The 17,500-nt window shown below is 47.4% G+C and overlaps 1 protein-coding gene across 1 annotated transcript in view; it reads left to right on the top strand.

Moving 5' to 3' along the window:
* Positions 1 to 17,500, top strand: part of LOC127916409 (retinol dehydrogenase 10-A-like) — a 33,559-nt gene that overhangs the window by 15,452 nt on the left and 607 nt on the right. Inside the window, exons 3-6 of the mRNA XM_052498173.1 lie at positions 8,430 to 8,528; positions 12,265 to 12,410; positions 14,743 to 14,874; positions 16,373 to 17,500. The exon at positions 16,373 to 17,500 is cut by the window's right edge and continues 607 nt beyond it. Coding sequence (XP_052354133.1) covers positions 8,430 to 8,528; positions 12,265 to 12,410; positions 14,743 to 14,874; positions 16,373 to 16,496 — 501 coding nt within the window. The 3' untranslated portion in view covers positions 16,497 to 17,500. The remainder of the gene's footprint in view (positions 1 to 8,429; positions 8,529 to 12,264; positions 12,411 to 14,742; positions 14,875 to 16,372) is intronic.

The following is a 17,500-nucleotide window of genomic DNA, read 5'->3' as shown; positions in this document are numbered from 1 at the left end:
GTCTGGGCTGGACTGGGCTGAGCTGGACTGGGCTAGTCTAGGCTGTGCTAGTCTGGGCTGGCTAGTCTGGTCTGGACTGGGCTGGTCTGGGCTGAGCTAGGCTGGGCTGGACTGGACTGGGCTGTGCTGGCTGGATGTGGTTGGAGGGAGTTAGCGATTAGGGTATTGTGTGTGTGTGTGTGAGAGTCTGCGTGTGATAGAGTAGAGGGTGTCTGTGTGACAGAGTAGAGGCTGTCTGTGTGACAGGCTGTCTGTGTGACAGGGTGTCTGTGTGACAGGGTGTCTGTGTGACAGGGTAGAGGGTGTCTGTGTGACAGAGTGTCTGTGTGACAGAGTAGAGGGTGTGTGTGACAGAGTGTCTGTGTGACAGAGTAGAGGGTGTCTGTGTGACAGGGTGTCTGTGTGACAGGGTGTCTGTGTGACAGGGTAGAGGGTGTCTGTGTGACAGAGTGTCTGTGTGACAGAGTAGAGGGTGTCTGTGTGACAGAGTGTCTGTGTGACAGAGTAGAGGGTGTCTGTGTGACAGAGTAGAGGCTGTCTGTGTGACAGGGTGTCTGTGTGACAGGGTGTCTGTGTGACAGAGTAGAGGGTGTCTGTGTGACAGGCTGTCTGTGTGACAGGTTGTCTGTGTGACAGGGTGTCTGTGTGACAGAGTAGAGGCTGTCTGTGTGACAGAGTGTCTGTGTGACAGAGTAGAGGCTGTCTGTGTGACAGGGTGTCTGTGTGACAGAGTAGAGGGTGTCTGTGTGACAGGGTGTCTGTGTGACAGAGTAGAGGCTGTCTGTGTGACAGAGTAGAGGGTGTCTGTGTGACAGAGTAGAGGGTGTCTGTGTGACAGAGTAGAGGGTGTCTGTGTCTCTCTTTAATGAGTCTGGGAAATGCTGACCACTGTTGCCCTGTGTGTGTGTGTGTGTGTGTGTGTGTGTGTGTGTGTGTGTGTGTGTGTGTGTGTGTGTGTGTGTGTGTGTGTGTGTGTGTGTGTGTGTGTGTGTGTGTGTGTGTGTGTGTGTGTGTGTACCAGAAGGAAGGCAGTCTTGAGGTTTCAGGGGAAAGAGATTTCAGAATAGTATGGATGTTTGAGTTCAGTACCTGAATGTTTTCTATGCATCAAGTGTTTTTGCTTTGTTGCAAATGAAAGGATTAACCACTCAATCACCTGACTGAGTCTCTCTCCACCACAACAATTCCCTTCTGTTGCTATGACGACACACACCTGACTGAGTCTCTCTCCACCACAACAATTCCCTTCTGTCGCTATGACGACACACACCCTCCACTTACTCTAGCCTCAATCAATACAGCAATCAAAACAGAAATGTTGTTGTGGACCTCTCTCTGTCTCTCTCTCTGCCTCTTTCTCCCTCACTCCCTCTCTCTCTCTCTCTCTCTCTCTCTCTCTCTCTCTCACCCTCTCTCTCTCACCCTCTCTCTCTCCCTTTCTCTCACCCTCTCTCCCTCTCTCTCTCTCTCTCTCTCTAACTCTCTCTCCAGTCAGTGTCAGTTCTCTCGCTCTCGCTCTCGTTCTCACCCTCACCCTCTCTCTCATTTTCTCTCGCTCTCGCTCTCTCTCGCTCTCTCTCTCTCACCCTCTCTCTCTCGCTCGCTCTCTCTCACCCTCTCGCTCTCTCTCTCCGGCCTCCAGCCTCCAGTCAGTGTCAGTTCTCTCTCTCTCTCTCTCCAGCCTCCAGTCAGTGTCAGTTCTCTCTCTCTCTCTCCGGCCTCCAGTCAGTGTCAGTTCTCTCTCTCTCTCTCCGGCCTCTGGTCAGTGTCAGTTCCCTCTCTCTCTCTCCGGCCTCCAGTCAGTGTCAGTTCTCTCTCTCTCTCTCCGGCCTCCAGTCAGTGTCAGTTCTCTCTCTCTCTCTCTCTCTCTCTCTCTCTCTCTCTCTCTCTCTCTCTCTCTCTCTCTCTCTCTCTCTCCGGCCTCCAGTCAGTGTCAGTTCTCTCTCTCTCTCTCCGGCCTCCAGTCAGTGTCAGTTCTCTCTCTCTCTCTCTCTCTCTCTCTCTCTCTCTCTCCAGCCTCCAGTCAGTGTCAGTTCCCTCTCTCTCTCTCCGGCCTCCAGTCAGTGTCAGTTCTCTCTCTCTCTCTCCGGCCTCCAGTCAGTGTCAGTTCTCTCTCTCTCTCCGGCCTCCAGTCAGTGTCAGTTCTCTCTCTCTCTCTCCGGCCTCCAGTCAGTGTCAGTTCCCTCTCTCTCTCTCCGGCCTCCAGTCAGTGTCAGTTCTCTCTCTCTCTCTCTCTCTCTCTCTCTCTCTCTCTCTCTCTCTCTCTCTCCAGCCTCCAGTCAGTGTCAGTTCTCTCTCTCTCTCTCCGGCCTCCAGTCAGTGTCAGTTTCTCTCTCTCTCTCTCTCTCTCTCTCTCTCTCTCTCTCTCTCTCTCTCTCTCTCTCTCTCTCTCTCTCTCTCTCTCTCTCTCTCTCTCTCTCTCTCTCTCTCTCCGGCCTCCAGTCAGTGTCAGTTCTCTCTCTCTCTCTCCGGCCTCCAGTCAGTGTCAGTTCTCTCTCTCTCTCTCCGGCCTCTGGTCAGTGTCAGTTTCTCTCTCTCTCTCCGGCCTCCAGTCAGTGTCAGTTCTCTCTCTCTCTCTCTCTCTCTCTCTCTCTCTCTCTCTCTCTCTCTCTCTCTCTCTCTCTCTCTCTCCGGCCTCTAGTCAGTGTCAGTTCTCTCTCTCTCTCTCTCCGGCCTCTGGTCAGTGTTGGGTTTGTTCTAATTAAATGACCATCTGGTCCTTCTGTGTGTCCAGTATTTGTTGATATTCCTGTTGGTCATATTGTTATATTATATTTATTATTATTATACTGTTCCTGTTGGTCAGACACAGGCAGTAATATGCTCTGACACCCCAGCTGTGAGCAGCTTTGTGTGGGCCAGATTCTCTTGCAGCAATTAGAAGCAAGCAGCGGGCAGGACATCCCAGCGGGGGGCCCGGGGGGCAGGGCGGCTTTCGTTGGGGGGGGGCAGGGCGGCGTAATTCAGCGGAACTGGGATCCTTGAGGCCCAATTACGGACCGTTCTGATGTAAGACATGAACCCCTGGTCGATTTTCACAGGTTTCGTGTCTGAGAGGTCGCCAGAGGTCGCCGGCCGACACGCCAGAGATGCCATGAGAAGCAGGGAATCATGGGAGGCCTGGGGGTTTGGGCAGAGGGCGGAGGGGTCCCTGTTTGCTTGGAGGTTACTAGAGACAGAAACACGTGTAACTCTGTCTTCCCTCAATCTCTGACCTCACAGTTCTGCCCTGAAAGCCAAAGCTTTTCAATAGCAGTTTACCAGAAATGTTTTGTTTTCCTGCCCTGATGGCAGGCAGGCCCAGTCATTGTGCTGCTGGATCAAATCAAAACCAAGCCTCCCTCCCTCCCTCCTTTCCCCCTGTACATAATGATGCAGTGTGGGAGTGGGTTCTGGGTTGAGTGAGTTGGCTGGACCAGGTATGGGCATATCTCTGTTAATGCTCCGTTTTGCACACACAACCCCACACACCCACCTCCATCTTGGCACGGAGAGGCCTGTCTCTGCTCTTTTTCCCAGTCCTGATATTCCTTCTGGCAAGTCCTCCCGCCCCTCCTCTCACCCAACGCCCCATCCCTCAATAAATTGAATATTGCAGCAATTTCAGATTTTAATGTCCTGGAAAAGTGATGTTTAGTTCTGCGTCAGATCTTATTGCAGTAATATACCTAGCTTACTGTTGCAGAACAGAGTACACCACCTTACATTACCATGATCTGCCTGCCAGTTCTTTAAATCCCTCTATTCCCCCCCTCCGTAGATCATAAAGGAAGATTGGCTGGAAGTGATTAATGCTCCTTCTAGCTTCACACATACCAGACAGAGAGAGAAGAGATACCTACACCAGTCTGGTTATCAGACAGACACAGAGAGATACCTACACCAGTCTGGTTATCAGACAGACACAGAGAGATACCTACACCAGTCTGGTTATCAGACAGACACAGAGAGATACCTACACCAGTCTGGTTATCAGACAGACACAGAGAGATACCTACACCAGTCTGGTTATCAGACAGACACAGAGAGATACCTACACCAGTCTGGTTATCAGACAGACACAGAGAGATATACAGTCTACACCAGATACCTGGTCTGGTTATCAGACAGACACAGAGAGATACCTACACAGTCAGTATGGTTATCAGACAGACACAGAGAGATACCTACACCAGTCTGGTTATCAGACAGACACAGAGAGATACCTACACCAGTCTGGTTATCAGACAGACACACAGAGATAACTACACCAGTATGGTTATCAGACAGACACAGAGAGATACCTACACCAGTCTCGTTATCAGACAGACACAGAGAGATACCTACACCAGTCTGGTTATCAGACGGACCCAGAGAGATACCTACACCAGTCTCTTTTCTCTGGCTCTCTCTTTTCTCTGGCTCTCTCTTTTCTCTGTCTCTCTCTCTTTTCTGACTCTCTGGCTCTCTCTTTTCTGTCTCTCTTTTCTCTGTCTCTCTCTTTTCTCTGACTCTCTCTGTCTCTCCCTGTCTCTCCCTGTCTCTCTCTTCTCTCTGGCTCTGTGAACGGAACTCCTTCAGGGTATGTTTAGAACTCAGCGATATAATCTAGAACTCTGTCTGTTAGAACTCAGCGATATAATCTAGAACTCTGTCTGTTAGAACTCAGCGATATAATCTAGAACTCTTGTCTGTTACAACTCAGTGATATAATCTAGAACTCTGTCTGTTAGAACTCAGCGATATAATCTAGAACTCTGTCTGTTAGAACTCAGTGATATAATCTAGAACTCTGTTTGTTTGAACTCAGTGATATAATCTAGAACTCTGTCTGTGTGTTTCTCTTGACTTCTCTGTTTCATCAAGTTCTACAGTATGGACAATCCTCAACCAACAAAGTACTACTATGGTTGACTCTGTAATACAACACCGAATGTGATAATAAAACATTGTTTTTATATATATATATATATATATATATATATATATATATATATATTTATATATATATATTTATATTTATATATTTATATATTTATATATATATATATATATATATATATATATATTTATATATGGGGCAGGTGCAATTTAACACCATAACATGTTATTTAAATAAAAAAATCACCTTTATTTAACCAGGTAGGCTAGTTGAGAACACCTTTATTTAACCAGGTAGGCTAGTTGAGAACACCTTTATTTTAACCAGGTAGGCTAGTTGAGAACACCTTTATTTAACCAGGTAGGCTAGTTGAGAACACCTTTATTTAACCAGGTAGGCTAGTTGAGAACACCTTTATTTAACCAGGTAGGCTAGTTGAGAACACCTTTATTTAACCAGGTAGGCTAGTTGAGAACACCTTAATTTAACCAGGTAGGCTAGTTGAGAACACCTTTATTTAACCAGGTAGGCTAGTAGAACACCTTAATTTAACCAGGTAAGTAGAGAACACCTTTATTTAACCAGGTAGGCTAGTTGAGAACACCTTTATTTAACCAGGTAGGCTAGTAGAGAACACCTTTATTTAACCAGTAGGCTAGTTGAGAACACCTTTATTTAACCAGGTAGGCTAGTAGAGAACACCTTTATTTAACCAGGTAGGCTAGTTGAGAACACCTTTATTTAACCAGGTAGGCTAGTTGAGAACACCTTAATTTAACCAGGTAGGCTAGTAGAGAACACCTTTATTTAACCAGGCTAGTTGAGAACACCTTTATTTAACCAGGTAGGCTAGTAGAGAACACCTTTATTTAACCAGTTAGGCTAGATGAGAACACCTTTATTTAACCAGTTAGGCTAGATGAGAACACCTTTATTTAACCAGGTAGGCTAGTAGAGAACTTTATTTAACCAGGTAGGCTAGTTGAGAACACCTTTATTTAACCAGGTAGATAACACCACCAGGTAGGCAGAGAACAATTTAACCAGGTAGGCTAGTTGAGAACACCTTTATTTAACCAGGTAGGCCAGTAGAGAACACCTTTATTTAACCAGTTAGGCTAGATGAGAACACCTTTATTTAACCAGGTAGGCCAGTAGAGAACACCTTTATTTAACCAGGTAGGCTAGATGAGAACACCTTTATTTAACCAGGTAGGCTAGATGAGAACACCTTTATTTAACCAGGTAGGCTAGATGAGAACACCTATGACCTGGCCAAGATAAAGCAAAGCAGAAAGTTGTTCTGTTGGTATTCCTCCTCGACACCAACACCTCAGGACTAAGTGAAGTTAGCACTGTTAGGCCCTCCCTAGTCTTCAATCTCCCTCAGTGTTAGTCTTCAATCTCCCTCAGTGTTAGTCTTCAATCTCCCTCAGTGTTAGTCTTCAATCTCCCTCAGTGTTAGTCTTCCATCTCTCCCAGTGTTAGTCTTCCATCTCTCTCAGTGTTAGTCTTCAATCTCCCTCAGTGTTAGTCTTCCATCTCCCTCAGTGTTAGTCTTCCATCTCTCTCAGTGTTAGTCTTCAATGTCCCTCAGTGTTAGTCTTCAATCTCCCTCAGTGTTAGTCTTCCATCTCTCCCAGTGTTAGTCTTCCATCTCTCTCAGTGTTAGTCTTCCATCTCTCCCAGTTAGTCTTCAATCTCTCCCAGTGTTAGTCTTCCATCACTCTCAGTGTTACTCTTCCATCTCTCTGTGTTAGTCTTCCATCTCCCTCAGTGTTCGTCTTCCATCTCCCTCAGTGTTAGTCTTCAATCTCCCTCAGTGTTGGTCTTCAATCTCCACCAGTGTTGGTCTTCCATCTCTCTCAGTGTTAGTCTTCCATCTCTCTCAGTGTTAGTCTTCCATCTCTCTCAGTGTTAGTCTTCCATCTCTCTCAGTGTTAGTCTTCCATCTCTCCCAGTGTTAGTCTTCCATCTCTCTCAGTGTTAGTCTTCCATCTCTCCCAGTTAGTCTTCAATCTCTCCCAGTGTTAGTCTTCCATCACTCTCAGTGTTAGTCTTCCATCTCTCTCAGTGTTAGTCTTCCATCTCCCTCAGTGTTAGTCTTCAATCTCCCTCAGTGTTGGTCTTCAATCTCCACCAGTGTTGGTCTTCCATCTCTCTCAGTGTTAGTCTTCCATCTCTCTCAGTGTTAGTCTTCCATCTCTCTCAGTGTTAGTCTTCCATCTCTCTCAGTGTTAGTCTTCCATCTCTCTCAGTGTTAGTCTTCCATCTCTCTCAGTGTTAGTCTTCCATCTCTCTCAGTGTTGGTCTTCAATCTCCACCAGTGTTGGTCTTCAATCTCCACCAAATCAAATCAAATCAAATCAAATCAAATCAGTGTACATCAGCTGGTCTTACAGAAACCCAGCCTAAAACCCCAAACAGCAAACAATGCACCAGTAGGAAAAACTCCCTAGAAAGGCCAAAACCTAGGAAGTCTTCCATCTGTGCCGGGTAGAGATTATAACAGAACAGACCAAGATGTTCAAATGTTCATAAATCCGAATAATAATCAGTTGAAACTGGAGCAGCAGCACAGTCAGGTTGGGGACAGCAAGGAGCCTTCATGTCCATCGGTCCTAGGGCTCAGTGTTGAAACTGGAGCAGGAGCATGGCCAGGTGGACTGGGGACAGCAAGGAGTCCTCATGTCAGGTAGTCCTGGGACATGGTCCTAGGGCTCAGGTCCTCCGAGAGAGAGAAAGAAAGAGAGTTGGTGTTGGTCTTCAATCTCCACCAGTGTTAGTCTTCCATCTCTCTCAGTGTTATGTTTCTCACCGATCCCAGTAGATAGAAGTTTCAGTAAGGCACAGATCTAGAATCAGCTTAATCCTTCTTACATTTTTATGTTAACCATTAGAGGGAAGGCCAAAGGACTCTGGTCAAAAGTAGGGCACTATGTAGGAAATAATGTGCAATTTGGGATACACAACCTCTCACTCTTTCTCTCTCTCCTATCACTATCTCTCTTTCTCTCTCCCTCTCCCTCTCTCTCTCCTATCACTTTCTCTCTCCTATCACTCTCTCCTATCACTTTGAGTATTGTTCTGCTTGGGCAGCACAGAGGGCAGTCGGTGGACAGCGGTTGAATTGCATTGTGGTCCATGGTGAGTGAACGGGGACCTGTGATTGGTTCTGTCAGCGGGTCTTTAGAGCTGGGCACAGCGCTGGGTACTGGATCTGTGTGGGAAAGAACAGACTCATACAGTAAACCATCTCTCTTCTCTGTGGTGTGCTCTCTCTCTCTCCCTCGTTCTCTCCTGCTTTTCCCTCTGTCTGTCAAAGTCTCCCTCTCTTCTCCATGGTGATGCAGAGAAAGAGAGGGAGAGAGCGGGAGGGAGAGGAAGAGAAGGAGAGAGCGGGAGAGAGTGGGAGAGAGAGAGGGAGAGAGCGGGAGAGAGATAGAGAAGGAGAGAGAGAGAGAGAAACAAAAAGAGGATCAAAGGGTTTTGGCAGAGACAAACTGCACCAGTAAACTAACCTTCCACTCTTTTTTCCCTCCTTCCCCCTCTTCTCTCTTTCCTATAGACCACCAAGGCATTCCTTCCCAAGATGTTGGAGCTGAACCACGGCCACATTGTGACGGTTGCCAGCTCTCTGGGGCTATTCAGCACAGCTGGTGTGGAGGTGAGTTACTTCACATGAATGAGACACTCTCTCTTGGTTAGTTAGTAGTACTATGTAGTACACACAGAGACAGCGACACAGAGACAGCGACACAGAGACAGCGACACAGAGACAGCGACACAGAGACAGATATTCGCCTTTCTCATATTATTCCCCCCAACGCTGGAAATTTAAAGAACAGAGATGAGCTTTGGGGGCCCTCTGTATATAGTAGGGGGGGGGTATGGGGGCCTGTTACGGGGCCCTCTGTCTATAGTAGGGGGGGTCTGGGGGCCTGTTACGGGGCCCTCTGTCTATAGTAGGGGGGGTCTGGGGGCCTGTTACGGGGCCCTCTGTCTATAGTAGGGGGGGTCTGGGGGCCTGCTACGGGGCCCTCTGTCTATACGGGGCCCTCTGTCTATTGTAGGAGGGGTCTGGGGGCCTGTTACGGGGCCCTCTGTCTATTGTAGGAGGGGTCTGGGGGCCTGTTACGGGGCCCTCTGTCTATAGTAGGGGGTCTGGGGGCCTGTTACAGGACCCTCTGTCTATAGTAAGGGGGGTATGGGGGCCTGTTATGAGGCCCTCTGTCTATAGTAGGGGGGTCTGGGGGCCTGTTACAGGGCCCTCTGTCTATAGTAGGAAGGGTCTGGGGGCCTGTTGCGGGGCCTTCTGGTCTGTAGGGGGTCTAGGGGCCTGTTACGGCGCCCTCTGTCTATAGCTTGGGGGTCTGGGGGCCTGTTACGGGGCCCTCTGTCTATAGTAGGGGGAGGGTCTGGGGGCCTGTTACGGGGCCCTCTGTCTATAGTAGGGAGGGTCTGGGGGCCTGTTACGGGGTCCTCTGTCTGGGGGCCTGTTACGGGGCCCTCTGTCTATAGTAGGGAGGGTCTGGGGGCCTGTTACGGGGCCTTCTGGTCTGTAGTTTGGGGGGTCTAGGGGGCCTGTTACGGCGCCCTCTGTCTATAGCTTGGGGGGGGTCTGGGGGCCTGTTACGGGGCCCTCTGTCTATAGTAGGGGGGTTAGGGGGCCTGTTACGGGGCCCTCTGTCTATAGTAGGGGGGAGGGTCTAGGGGCCTGTTACGGGGTCCTCCTATAGTAGGGGGTTTAGGGGGCCTGTTACGGGGCCCTCTGTCTATAGTAGGGGTGGGGGGCCTGTTACTGGGGCCTGTCTATAGCTTGTGGGGGTCTGGGGGCCAGTTACGGGGCCCTCTGTCTATAGTAGGGGGTCTGGGGGCCTGTTACGGGGCCCTCTGTCTATAGTAGGGGGGGTCTGGGGGGCCTGTTACGGGGCCTTCTGTCTGTAGTTCGGGGGGGTCTAGGGGGCCTGTTACAGGGCCCTCTTACGGGTTACAAGGCCCTCTGTCTGTAGCTGGGGGGGTCTCTTATGGGCCCTCTGTCTGTAGCTGGGGGCCTGTTATGGGGCCCTCTGTTTGCAGCTGGGGGGTCTGGGGCTGGGCCCATAGGGCCCTTGGCTCTGAGTGAAGAACAGGCTGACATGTCTCCGTGGGAGGGAGACATCTTCATCAGGTTCTTTGTGAAACCATCGCAGCTCTCTCAGTATTCACATCACAGCCAATTCACTCTAAATGGAGGGGACTTTGTTTTCACTTTTTTTTTTTTTTGTGTGTGGGGGGTCATCTTTCGTCCAGGCCCCTCACTGTTTCTTTTTGTGTGTTATCTGAGTCAGTGTTAAAAGGATTTGATGTGGTCATTTGTCCCGGCGACAATAAGAAGAGTGGCTGTAGCTGTCACTCTCTGTTGTGTGTTCCAGAGAAGCCTTCTAGAATGCTTCTTTAATATTCTAGAACACATGGACTCCCTTTCACTCCCTCTCTCCATTCCAGAGTGGTGTCATTTTCATTCTGTCTTTAGGCACCGCTACCCCATTGCCTTTTTGTTTTCCTAGCTGTTGTTGCACAGGCGGGAACTCATCCATAACCATTAAGTCTCTCTTCAAAGGGACTGGAGCACAGTCAAGGTTTTAACCTATAATACTTCATAGAAATTGAATGTGATTTTAAGGCAGGAGGGACTATTAATTTAGGAACCATAGTTTGGCAGGCATGTCACGTGGGCACAGTCTCATCTCCTTTATCCTCTCTAGGTTTGCCCAAGCTGCTTTTGAAGATTAGGCCCCCGGCAAACCATCAAACCCTCCCCGCCTCATAAATCAATCCAACCACAACCCAACCCAATCCCAGCCCATAACCCAATCCAATCCCAGCCCATAACCCAATCCCAGCCCATAACCCAATCCAATCCCAGCCCATAACCCAATCCAATCCCAGCCCATAACCCAATCCAATCCCAGCCCATAACCCAATCCAATCCCAGCCCATAACCCAATCCAATCCCAGCCCATAACCCAATCCAATCCCAGCCCATAAACCAATCCAATCCCAGCCCATAAACCAATCAATCCCAGCCCATAAACCAATCCAATCCCAGCCCATAACCCAATCCCAGCCCATAAACCAATCCAATCCCAGCCCATAACCCAATCCAATCCCAGCCCATAAACCAATCCAATCCCAGCCCATAACCCAATCCAATCCCAGCCCATAACCCAATCCAATCCCAGCCCATAACCCAATCCAATCCCAGCCCATAACCCAATCCAATCCCAGCCCATAACCCAATCCAATCCCAGCCCATAACCCAATCCAATCCCAGCCCATAACCCAATCCAATCCCAGCCCATAACCCAATCCAATCCCAGCCCATAAACCAATCCAATCCCAGCCCATAAACCAATCCAATCCCAGCCCATAAACCAATCCAATCCCAGCCCATAACCCAATCCCAGCCCATTACCCAATCCAATCCCAGCCCATAACCCAATCCAATCCCAGCCCATAACCCAATCCAATCCCAGCCCATAAACCAATCCAATCCCAGCCCATAACCCAATCCAATCCCAGCCCATAACCCAATCCCAGCCCATAACCCAACCCAATCCCAGCCCATAACCCAATGCAATCCCAGCCCATAACCCAATCCAATCCCAGCCCATAACCCAATCCAATCCCAGCCCATAACCCAATCCAATCCCAGCCCACAACCCAATCCCAGCCCATAACCCAATCCAATCCCAGCCCATAACCCAATCCAATCCCAGCCCATAACCCAATCCAATCCCAGCCCATAACCCAATCCAATCCCAGCCCATAACCCAATCCCAGCCCATAACCCAATCCCAGCCCATAACCCAATCCAATCCCAGCCCATAAACCAATCCAATCCCAGCCCATAACCCAATCCAATCCCAGCCCATAAACCAATCCAATCCCAATAAACCAATCCCAGCCCATAACCCAATCCAATCCCAGCCCATAACCAATCCAATCCCAGCCCATAACCCAATCCAATCCCAGCCCATAACCCAATCCAATCCCAGCCCATAACCCAATCCAATCCCAGCCCATAACCCAATCCCAGCCCATAACCCAATCCAATCCCAGCCCATAACCCAATCCAATCCCAGCCCATAACCCAATCCCAGCCCATAACCCAATCCAATCCCAGCCCATAACCCAATCCAATCCCAGCCCATAACCCAATCCAATCCCAGCCCATAAACCAATCCAATCCCAGCCCATAAACCAATCCAATCCCAGCCCATAAACCAATCCAATCCCAGCCCATAAACCAATCCAATCCCATTCTATTCCAGTGTAATTCTACAACTGTGTCTTTACTCCGGTATGATAGCTACACAGGATTTAACAGGGACACCTTTTCCTCTCATGACCCCCTATAGGATTACTGCGCCAGTAAATTCGGGGCCATCGGCTTCCACGAGTCGCTGAGCCACGAGATCAAGGCTTCGGATAAGGACGGCATTAAGATGACGCTGGTGTGTCCCTACCTGGTGGACACGGGCATGTTCAAAGGCTGCAGGATAAGGTGAGACATCCATCCATCCATCCATCCATCCATCCATCCATCCATCCATCAATCAAATAATCAGTCATTCCTCTCAAATCAATTTATCAGAACGTGATTCATAACATTTTCGTAGTGCTTTATCACTTAGCATTTAAATGGCTATTTAAATATACGTTGGAGGTTAATAATTAAATTTAATTATTAAATTAAACGAAACCAGGGAGCCTACTGCTAACAGCAATGTTCCTTAAAAACAAATTCCGTCACGGAGCAAATGTCCCGTCTACTGAGAGCACACGCAACCTTCAACGTTGTGAAAATTCTACTTATGACTCGCGTTTATTGTGAACACTGAGGCTGTACCTACCCACTTTGAGTTACAGTTTTAAACATTGGACAAGTAGGTCACTGTGGCTATTTGATCAAAATATGGGCCTTACCGCAGTGTCCTACCATCAAAAACTATGGAGAAAATGCATCCCATAATATTTGAACATGGAAATAGCTGTTCTGTCATTCAGACTACAGGAGCAGACAACGTGTGGTGTTCAATGTAGACCTACATTCCATCAGACTTTAGAAGAAGAACACACGCAGGGCTTGACCTTTAACCTGTTTATCCACTTGTCCTTCAGACAAGGAGGTGACTGACACAATAAAAAATGCATAATTATTCCCAAACCATTATTACAGGTGAATCAGACAAATTATTATATAATTACCTCTGCCAATTGGCTACTTATCTTATTCAAACCTCTCTCTTGAAATACAACACTGTCCCTTTAAGACAGAACAAAAGCTCTCCACATTAGTCACTTTTCAAAGAGTTCTAGAATGTTGTGTTACCCCTCTGCCTATTGGCTACTTATCTTATTCAAACCTCTCTCTTGAAATACAACACTGTCCCTTTAAGACAGAACAAAAGCTCTCCGTTACCTGATTGGCTTTTCAGAGATGTCTGGAAATATACACCTTTATGTGCTCTTGTAGGAAGCAATCACTTCCCCCATTTGCTGACTGTAAATGAGCTATAACTTGGCTAAAAACTCGCAAACTAGAAAGATTATGTACAAATGTATACACGTGGATACATGCAATGGGCTAGTGATGTACTGCAATGGGCTAGTGATGTACTGCAATGGGCTAGTGATGTACTGCAATGGGCTAGTGATGTACTGCAATGGGCTAGTGATGTACTGCAATGGGCTAGTGATGTACTGCAATGGGCTAGTGATGTACTGCAATGGGCTAGTGATGTACTGCAATGGGCTAGTGATGTACTGCAATGGGCTAGTGATGTACTGCAATGGGCTAGTGATGTACTGCAATGGGCTAGTGATGTACTGCAATGGGCTAGTGATGTACTGCAATGGGCTAGTGATGTACTGCAATGGGCTAGTGATGTACTGCAATGCACTGTACTGTACACTGAGTGTACAAAACATTATGAACACCTGCTCTTTCCATGACATACACTGACCAGGTGAATCCAGGTGAAAGATAAGATCCCTTATTGATGTCACCTGTTAAATCCACTTCAATCAGTGTAGATGAAGAGGAGGAGACATGTAGATGAAGAGGAGGAGACAGGTGGTTAAAGAAGGATTTTTAATCCTTGAGACAATTGAGACATGGATTGTGTATGTGTGCCATTCAGAGGGTGACTGGGCAAGACAACATATATAAGTGTCTTTGAACGGGGTGTGTTAGTAGGTGCCAGGCGCACCGGTTGGTGTCAAGAACTGCAACGCTGCTGGGTTTTTCAAGCTCAACAGTTTCCCCTTGTGTATCAACAATGGTCCACCACCCAAAGGTCATCCAGCCAAGTTGACACAACTGTGGGAAGCATTGGAGTCAACAAGGGTCAGCATCCTTTCGACACCTTGTAGAGTCCGTGCCCCAATGAATTGAGGCTGTTCCGGGGGGGTCAAAAGGGAGCGCAACTCAATATTAGGAAGGTGTTCTTAATGTTTTGTACACTCGGTGTACTGCATTGTTCTACGGAGTTGACTCGTGCCTTAACCTGTATGTCGATGTCAGTGTTTCACCTAGAGCTCTACCAAACCAAGGGACACCCTCTCTACCTCCCCTAACAGGTGTACCGTGAATACTGTTCCCCTCTTTAGTTACAATGGTTCCCCCTTCGCTGTGTAAGTGTAAGGGTTTCAGTATCTGAACTGGACTATTATAGGTGTTGATATCGATGTGTTTTAGATAAGATCAGACTTGGTTGTCTGTTTGTGTCTCTGCACTACGTTGCTGAATAGCACCCTGGGCACTTTCCCCTTGTGTTTATGTGTGCGTTCGTTCTGGCTGTCTCTAACTTTTATGCCACTTCCTGTCTGCACAGGAAAGAAATCGAGCCATTCCTGCCTCCCCTGAAGCCAGAGTTCTGCGTAACACAGTCTATGAGGGCCATTCTCACCGACCAGGCTATGATCTGTACCCCACGCATAGTATACATGGTTAACTTCATGAAAAGGTCAGTCCAGTCTTTCTCTCTCTCAATTCAATTCATAAATACATGCTTTATTGGCATGAATGGGTGGTTGCCATCTCTACTCTACTCTCCTCTCTTTCCACATCACTCACATCAACTCAGTCCCTCTCCTTTCTCCAGTGTCTGAATGAACTCAGTCCCTCTCCTTTCTCCAGTGTCTGAATGAACTCAGTCCCTCTCCTTTCTACAGTGTCTGAATTAACTCAGTCCCTCTCCTTTCTACAGTGTATTGTGAATGAACTCAGTCCCTCTCCTTTCCACAGTGTGTTGTGAATGAACTCAGTCCCTCTCCTTTCTACAGTGTCTGAATGAACTCAGTCCCTCTCCTTTCTCCAGTGTCTGAATGAACTCAGTCCCTATCCTTTCTACAGTGTGAATGAACTCAGTCCTCTCCTTTCTACAGTGTCTGTGAACTCAGTCCCTCTCCTTTCTCCAGTGTGAATGAACTCAGTCCCTCTCCTTTCTCCAGTGTGTTGTGAATGAACTCAGTCCCTCTCCTTTCTACAGTGTCTGAATGAACTCAGTCCCTCTCCTTTCTACAGTGTGTTGTGAATGAACTCAGTCCCTCTCCTTTCTACAGTGTCTGAATGAACTCAGTCCCTCTCCTTTCTACAGTGTCTGAATGAACTCAGTCCCTCTCCTTTCCACAGTGTGTTGTGAATGAACTCAGTCCCTCTCCTTTCTACAGTGTCTGAATGAACTCAGTCCCTCTCCTTTCTCCAGTGTCTGAATGAACTCAGTCCCTCTCCTTTCCACAGTGTGTTGTGAATGAACTCAGTCCCTCTCCTTTCTCCAGTGTCTGAATGAACTCAGTCCCTCTCCTTTCTCCAGTGTCTGAATGAACTCAGTCCCTCTCCTTTCTCCAGTGTCTGAATGAACTCAGTCCCTCTCCTTTCTACAGTGTCTGAATGAACTCAGTCCCTCTCCTTTCTCCAGTGTCTGAATGAACTCAGTCCCTCTCCTTTCTACAGTGTCTGAATGAACTCAGTCCCTCTCCTTTCTACATTGTGTTGTGAATTAACTCAGTCCCTCTCCTTTCTCCAGTGTCTGAATGAACTCAGTCCCTCTCCTTTCTCCAGTGTCTGAATGAACTCAGTCCCTCTCCTTTCTCCAGTGTATTGTGAATGAACTCAGTCCCTCTCCTTTCTCCAGTGTCTGAATGAACTCAGTCCCTCTCCTTTCTCCAGTGTCTGAATGAACTCAGTCCCTCTCCTTTCTACAGTGTCTGAATGAACTCAGTCCCTCTCCTTTCTCCAGTGTATTGTGAATGAACTCAGTCCCTCTCCTTTCTCCAGTGTCTGAATGAACTCAGTCCCTCTCCTTTCTCCAGTGTGTTGTGAATGAACTCAGTCCCTCTCCTTTCTCCAGTGTCTGAATGAACTCAGTCCCTCTCCTTTCTCCAGTGTATTGTGAATGAACTCATGTCTCTAAATGAAGAGCTTTGTGTGTCTGACCTCTGTTTTCTCTCTCCTCTCTACAGCTTCCTGCCCTTCGAGGCCATCGTTTGTATGTACAGGTTCCTGGGTGCTGATAAGTGTATGTATCCCTTCCTGGCCCAGAGGAAGGAGCTGATGAACAACAACGAGGCTAAGGGGGACATCTAGGGGGCGCTGTTGCCGCGTGGTAGGGTGGGGCCCATAACCCTAGAGGCACAAGGATAAGACCACTGAGGGTGCGAGGAGGAGGAGGAGGAGGAGGAAGAGGATTTAAAAAGACTGAATCTAGACTGGTGAACTTGCATTGAGCAGATACAAATGTCCTCTGAAACGATGCCAGCTGTGTACTACACAAAGGATGTGTATTTCTCTTAGTTTTTTTCATGTTGTCTTTTTTATTTTTAATGTTTTTTTCTTCTTCTAAGGTTTGTTTAAGGAAACCAACCATCTATATACTGTGTCAATAGTTTTTATTTTATTTTTTTTAAATCATATGAAAAAAAAGTATTAACTATTTACGTAATGTAGTCACCAACTTTTGATTTAGTATCTTTGTGGAAATATACAGTATGTTACTGTACAGTAAAATCTTGTCACTTTTCAGTTTCTCTTTTATTTGTAGACATGCACTGTAATACTGCCTTTCTCTACACGGCCAAGTCTCTGTAGAAACGGTTAAAAATGGCATTTCATCACCCAGACCGACATGCATTTACACAAGTACATGTTATTCAATCATTGCATCAACACTCAGCGAGCGTCTGGGTAGCCAGGTGCTGAAATTAGAACTGCAAGTCCCGCCTCTCCCATCTCCTCATTGGTTGTTAGGAGCATGTACCCACGTGGGTGATTGAAAGATGAACTGAGGTGCACACACTCCAGTCCAGTTGGTGGTGGTAATGCACCTTAAAAGTTGGTTGCCATCCACCCATGTAAACTCCACAGAAGAAGAAGCCTGAAGGAGGAGAGATTACTAGAAACTAACTAAGTTGACCCTTTTATCTGTGGATTAATTGTAGGAGTAGAAGGACCTTGTGCATTTCAGGTAAAATAACAACCCAAGGTTTATATCCCTGGACAGATTAGCTAGCAACAGAAAGCTAGCTAGCTAAATTGACATACATTTTTAATGCTTTTGACCTGTCCACAAATTAATATAGTTGGTTCAGAGT

Source organism: Oncorhynchus keta, chromosome 4 (assembly GCF_023373465.1).
Source record: "Oncorhynchus keta strain PuntledgeMale-10-30-2019 chromosome 4, Oket_V2, whole genome shotgun sequence".
NCBI classification, from domain to species: domain Eukaryota; kingdom Metazoa; phylum Chordata; class Actinopteri; order Salmoniformes; family Salmonidae; genus Oncorhynchus; species Oncorhynchus keta.
This window is presented reverse-complemented; position numbering and strand designations above follow the sequence as displayed.